Here is a 5963-nt window from a genome sequence, read left to right on the forward strand (position 1 = left end):
GACAATCATTCGGGCTTCCATAAACGCGTTCCAAGTGTGCGAATTGATAGAGGCAGACCATTACGTTGGACTGACCGTACACACCGTTGACCACGTCCCGTCAGTCGGTATTGCACTAATCCACAAGCTCGTACCACTCTTCTCCAGTTCTTGCAAAAGCGAGCGAAAATCCTGGCCGCCTCCAGCAGTAGTGCTCTCGCTTACTTCGTCACATTCCCCTCCACCCAGTTTTTCAACATATCTCCGGTTACTAGTAGCACTAGATCGCTGACTCGAACGTTGAGGCAATTACTGCCACCACTGAACGCTGGTAGATGGTCCGTGAGAAAGGCCCGGGGACTACCGGCCGACATACTCGGCCAGTCCGAGAAGAGCACAACGTTAGAGGTCACTTCTGATGGAGTGCTGCTTCCTGAGCACTGGTTCGAGCTGGGTGTCGTTGTAGGACCAGTCGGGGGTGGGGGCTGAGTGGGAGTAAACCCCCCACCAGTAGGGCTAGGGGGCCTTATGTTGGGTGGCGACCGACTACCACATCCTGGGATAGTTGAGATCACCACAAGGATGCAGAAGGCAGCTACCGCGCAGCTCCTGGAAAAATGCCGAAACATTATACACGATTAACTTACTGTGAAACACAGTGAATTCGGACAAGATCATATCCCGAACTCTTATACTCAACGAAACAAAAGTGCGAACGACTTGAAGAGAATTCACGGCGGAGTGAGGCAGTAGCCACCACCGATATAGCGTGACATGCTCGGCATAAATTGACCCGTCGCCATCTTCTTTTGCCCTGCACTAGACTTCTCAGTCTTCCCTCTGGGAGCCTCCTTCTGACTCGACTGCTTCTTCTGCTCATAGTACTTCCGCATGATCTCTTGCCTCTCCTTCTTCAATCGTCCTATCTCTGCCTGGTACCTGCCCGCGAGTACCCATTTCTTAATTCCACCCTAGGCTCACTCGTCAATGATCTGTTTGTAGTCTGCCAACTCCGCATTCATCGTCGCTAACTGATCGTTCCTCTCTCGCAGATGCTCCTCATGGATTCTCAACTGCTCTTGCAACTCAGGACCTGCTAACGCTGCATTTTTCTCCATCCTCTTAGGTATAGAATATGCACATGGCCAACCACATGATGACGATGAGTAAATTCGGGCAATTTTTGTTGGTTCATTGCGCACTTCTTTCCCAAGTCGTGAGTGAAATTTCATAATCAACATGGGAACTTGCTAGTCTCAGCTGATAAAAGCAAACATGGATTCAAAGCACCGCTCCAGATGAACTAGATGATAAAAACTACCAGAAAAAATAACAGCAAGTATTGTCAGTAACATGATGACCCTCAGAGACCCTCACTATACCCACCCGGTATTCTCTCCAACCTTCGTTCCAATTTCTTGATCTCCTCCTCCTCCTTCTTCACGGCCTCCCTCTTACCCACAACCTCCTCACTTCCTATTGCCACACCCTAGACCAGTGCCCAGCCGATCCTAGGACCCTACTGGAGATGAGCCTTCGTTGCAGACTGTGTACTTTCTCCAGCTTCTTGAACAATTCAGGATTCGACTCCTCCAAATTCCTCCAACGATGTAGCTAAGAAGCACTTCTTTTCCTCTTCATAGCCCCACATGGCTACATTCATATGATGCCCGAGCTCCTTAGTGAGAGCCTCCGCCTTGGCACGCTCGGCCAGTAGCTGTTGTTGTAGTTGATATACCTCGTGCTTGTATCTCATCAGAGAACAAGTCGACTCTAGTGGGGACAACAGGCAACAGTACTCATCCTTATTCCCTATTCTAGTACGAAGCCCAGCTAGCTGAGCTTGTAGTTTATTGAGCTCCTCCTTCTTCTGCTTTACCTCTTCACAGATTTCTCTATACCGATCTTCACCGTCCACCAGTGCAGACTAGCACGAGTACTTCCCGTGGCCCCCAGGGGCCGACCCACCTCGCAAAGTGAGATTTTCTCCCGCACATTATCCTGATCGTCCTTCTTCCGACCCAGACTAGCGCAAAGCACCTTCTTGTCCCCAGCCACTCTGATGGAACTCATTTTATGCTTATGAATTTCCTCCAAAGTCACAGTCCTCGCTTTTTCTATTTTCGCCATTTCTTCGCGGTAAACCTACAACATCCCTTCCCGCGCACCGATGAGATAACCGAGAGTACGTCAGCGACACTTCCGAGATTTCTCAGCCTCTTCTTAGCTTTCTCAAGAGAGCCTTTCAACCGCTCCACCGTCTGAGTCTTCTCTTGCGTCATCAGATGCTTTTGAATAAGCTCCTGATCTTTTTCCCCGACCTCCTCCCGGAGCTGCTCAGTGCGGCTCTCCAAACCTCAAAAAACGCCCATATCGGCAATCTGCTAAGAATCGTTTCTCACTTGCGAACTTCCTCTTTATATCATCGATTTCCTTATGAGCGTCAAATAGGTTTTTACAGTACCTACGGTTCTTCCTCGTCCTCGGTTCACCACACCCAGTGACCGCCCTACAGATTCCTATCAGCTCTCACTGCCTCGAATTCGTTCTTTTGCTGCATATATTCAGTACGAGCCGCGATGATCTCCTCCTTCAGAGATGCCAAATTCCTATCTCGAGCTCGAATCGTTTTCAGTACACCCAGATACCTTCTAGTCAAACTCTTGCTGTTACCAGCAGGACGAGCTCACCGATCGTTAGCCTCCTTCAACTGCCGGATGAACCGGTCTCTTTGGGCCAACAGCTCGTGCACCCTAACAATGGAGTAGTCGTTATATGGAATCGAAACAGGAATAATTTACTCTTCCTTGCTCTCAGCCTTCGCCTGCCGCCATTGCTGGAGTTCCCGTAACAAGTTATTCGATCTTTGCTCGTTCTCCTTTACCTTAGTGCGAACGTGGCATCTTTGTAGAGTCTCTCAAACAACTTGAGGAAATCTCAAAAGATGTCGATCGAAACAAATCATCCGTGGATATTCAGATTATGATAGCAATAGAGACCCGTAAGACCCCATTCCCGAGTGGTGACCCTCCTCTGCTGAACCCGACACAACCTACCAGTGCTATCTCAATCCCCTTGCGATCTCCCGCCTTCTGCATGGCCTTGTATAGGAGCTCACTAGCCCGGGTTAGATCTGAGAGTACCTAGCAAAGCCCGACACGAGGCAGATAGATCAACTGCTGCTGACTACTTTCGCATCTGCCTCTTCCTTACGGCGAACCTTATCCACCTTATCCGCTAGTTCCTCGACCATCTTGGTCGCCGCCTTGTTCTCCTTCAACAGCTCAGCTCGTTCTTCATCCCCCTTCTACAGGAGACTCCCATAACGGCGTTTAGTCAGTCTACCTCCTTATCAGCACTGAGCTCCCTATAAATGTCCTCGGTCTTTTCTCTAGCTCGCTCTGCCTCCTTCACTCTCTTCTTCTGCTTCTCCAATTGCTCCTACGAGGAACCTCTCTACCAGTACTGCGAGTCGACCCCTACCGTGAGCTCATCGATTTCCATTTCAATTCTCTGCCTTCGCTTAACCTCGCTCGCGCTCTGGTCCCGAATCCGCTTGACCTCCTCCTGCAGGCCTTTCTAAGCAACAACACTATGATGCAATTCCATAATGCATACCCAAGTTCACCTGTATAGTTTTCTGATGAGCAATTTCTCTTGAACAAACTTTGAGGTCTCGTAGGACCTTCTTATGCCTACAGTAAAATAGCCGTACATCCCTAACTAGCTGCCCACTCTACGTCTCCTGAACTTCGGATATTTTCTCCAACGTTTCCATCGATTCTGAAAAGAACTCCTATCAAAATGCACCAAGTTTCCCATGATCACCGTTCCCAATATCTCCTAGAGTCCTCCTGTGGCGCCTCAAGTCCTCATCCAACTGTTTCCTCTTACTAATGTTGTCATCCACCTTCACCAGGCACTCACTGAGCATCTCTAACAAGCTACTGTATACACGACGTGCTGATGACTATCTACGCCCTACTCTCGAACGCCGCGTGATCCTCCTCCTTCTTATCACAGTCCGCCTTCAAAATTCGCCGAGCCTGAGCGAACCCACCTAGTGATAACCCACGGCCCATCTTTTCAACTAAGTCGATTTGAGACCAATCCAGTTCAATTCCCTAGTCGATTAAACTGCCGATCCTGAAAGTGTGCCGATTTTCGATTCAATTCAACAGACCAGTCTATGAAGGGCGGCCAGAATGTCTACTCCCAAGCATTGGGATTTGCTCTACCCTTTCCAACCGCGAAGTCTCGGTCTGTAATTGTTTTATATCTGCTGCAAGAATCTCCTTCTGGCTGACCAACTCAAGCTTCTGGTCAATAAGGCTCTCCTCCTCCGCCTCATCAGCGGCCGCTTTCTCCTCACTCTGTTCCACGAGGGTCGATACGTTAGCCACCTCCGCCTGGTCGGTGTGGCATCAACCAGAGTTGGAGTTGGGCACAAAGCTACCGTCAAATCCTCAATGAGGGCCTTCGTGACTATCTCCTTATCTCGACTATCCTCAATCCGCTTCCAGGCCCTATCGATCTCCTTTCTCAGCGCTTTGATCGCAGCCTGATCCTCTTGCGATTGGCTCAACGCTCGCTGGACCTGCCGAAAGAAAATCTCCTTCAGAGAGGCTTGTAGAGGAAGAGAGCTTACACTTTGGGCATGGCCAACGATCTCTTTGCTGATCTCTCGACACTTGCTAATGAGTAACTTCTCCGAGTCGTGGGACTGCTTGAGCGTATTGTGCAGCCTCTCGTACCTGACCATCGCATTGAAGTAGACTGTGGTACAAATTCTTAAGGAAACAAATTGCCATGAATTTGAACACGTACTGTTCCTTGAAGTCCTCTAGAGTGTCATCTTCTAATAGTTCCGCCACCACCCGCTGAAAATCCCTTTCGAGCGCCTCATACGCTGAAGTCTCGAAAGCCTGGATTTCCTCCACACTAGCCGGGCCCCCTTGGTGCTGCTGATGAACTTGGAGCTGCTGAGGCTCCTTTCCCTCATCGAACGAAGCCTCTGAGTCCGAGGGCAGGGACATGGGGAAGAGAAAACTGTCAGACGATATACACTATTAAGTAGTAAGGGTAAGATTCCTTTTCTATATGCTATCCCAGACTCGGAGAGTCTCTCCGTACTTTGCACCTTGTGCACGACTAATCACTCGTTATTCCCCAAGCTGGTCCTGCACTCAGTGGCCATATAAGAGGGAGTAACGCGACACGAAGACTATAGATAGGGCTGTTAAAAATGCAGCTACGAACATTGTGACAGTGACGGTGTGGTGTTGACAAGAAGAACCTCACTCGAGAACACCCAAGAGGACCTCCAGACCCATTCCGTATACAGGTATCTAGGATACATCCTAGTCGTGGTCGATACTAGCATCACTACTATGTTGAAACTGAGTCCTACGGGATCATATCAGAGCTATTCGACAAACTGATAAGATGACCAATGCGGTCTGCGGGTCTCGAGGGCAAAAATAATCAGCACTGTATTGTGCCCACTACTGAGTCCACCATCATGCCAAGGCCCCACGCTGCTACTGCTGGAAGCAATCGACTGGATACCATTGTACAGTACTTGAAACAAGTCTATCAAGGGGGATGCTACCAATACCATAACAAACCGAACACATCTACAATACTAGGGAAACGGGGTTTAAGGAACGGATAGTGAATGAGTTGTCTTTCATTGCCAGGAGCTACAGAAGCCAACGCCTCGCCCGTTGGCGGGTTGAGACGGCGATTCGCATGGAATACACTGACAAGCGGCCAAAAGGAACACACACATATATATAATAATACACGAAGTGAATTGTTTTACTGTCGATCATTACTTGATCATTGTGCAAGATGATGATATGAGTGGTATGTCATTAACCTCAACTGAGGTAACTGTCAGGGAAGACTCCCATACCCATTGTCGGGGTCATCTGCAACTCGCAAGCCCCATAGTATCCGGGGGTCCTTTGCAAAGCGCAAGT

At 49.1% G+C, this 5963-nt stretch overlaps 2 protein-coding genes across 2 annotated transcripts in view; both read right to left on the bottom strand.

Annotated features, from left to right (window-relative positions):
- Positions 1 to 710: 710 nt before the first annotated feature.
- Pmar_PMAR003497 (rhoptry protein, putative) lies at positions 711 to 5015 on the bottom strand (the record flags this gene model as incomplete). Its single annotated transcript, XM_002784192.1, has 24 exons — positions 711 to 918; positions 961 to 1072; positions 1366 to 1455; positions 1503 to 1593; positions 1637 to 1730; positions 1779 to 1906; positions 1948 to 2124; positions 2169 to 2335; positions 2382 to 2443; positions 2493 to 2645; positions 2670 to 2732; positions 2781 to 2863; positions 3036 to 3122; positions 3170 to 3286; positions 3325 to 3420; positions 3463 to 3558; positions 3608 to 3674; positions 3720 to 3762; positions 3808 to 3915; positions 3965 to 4025; positions 4218 to 4388; positions 4436 to 4576; positions 4628 to 4733; positions 4807 to 5015. The coding sequence occupies 24 exons, from the start codon at positions 5013 to 5015 to the stop codon at positions 711 to 713; spliced, it is 2730 nt and encodes a 909-aa protein (XP_002784238.1).
- An 846-nt stretch (positions 5016 to 5861) lies between these two features.
- Positions 5862 to 5963, bottom strand: part of Pmar_PMAR003498 (hypothetical protein) — a gene marked incomplete at both ends in the record, with an annotated part of 428 nt that continues 326 nt past the window's right edge. Inside the window, one exon of the mRNA XM_002784193.1 lies at positions 5862 to 5963. This exon is cut by the window's right edge and continues 4 nt beyond it. Coding sequence (XP_002784239.1) covers positions 5862 to 5963 — 102 coding nt within the window.

Source organism: Perkinsus marinus, assembly GCF_000006405.1.
Source record: "Perkinsus marinus ATCC 50983 genomic scaffold scf_1104296935302, whole genome shotgun sequence".
NCBI classification, from domain to species: Eukaryota; Perkinsozoa; order Perkinsida; family Perkinsidae; genus Perkinsus; species Perkinsus marinus.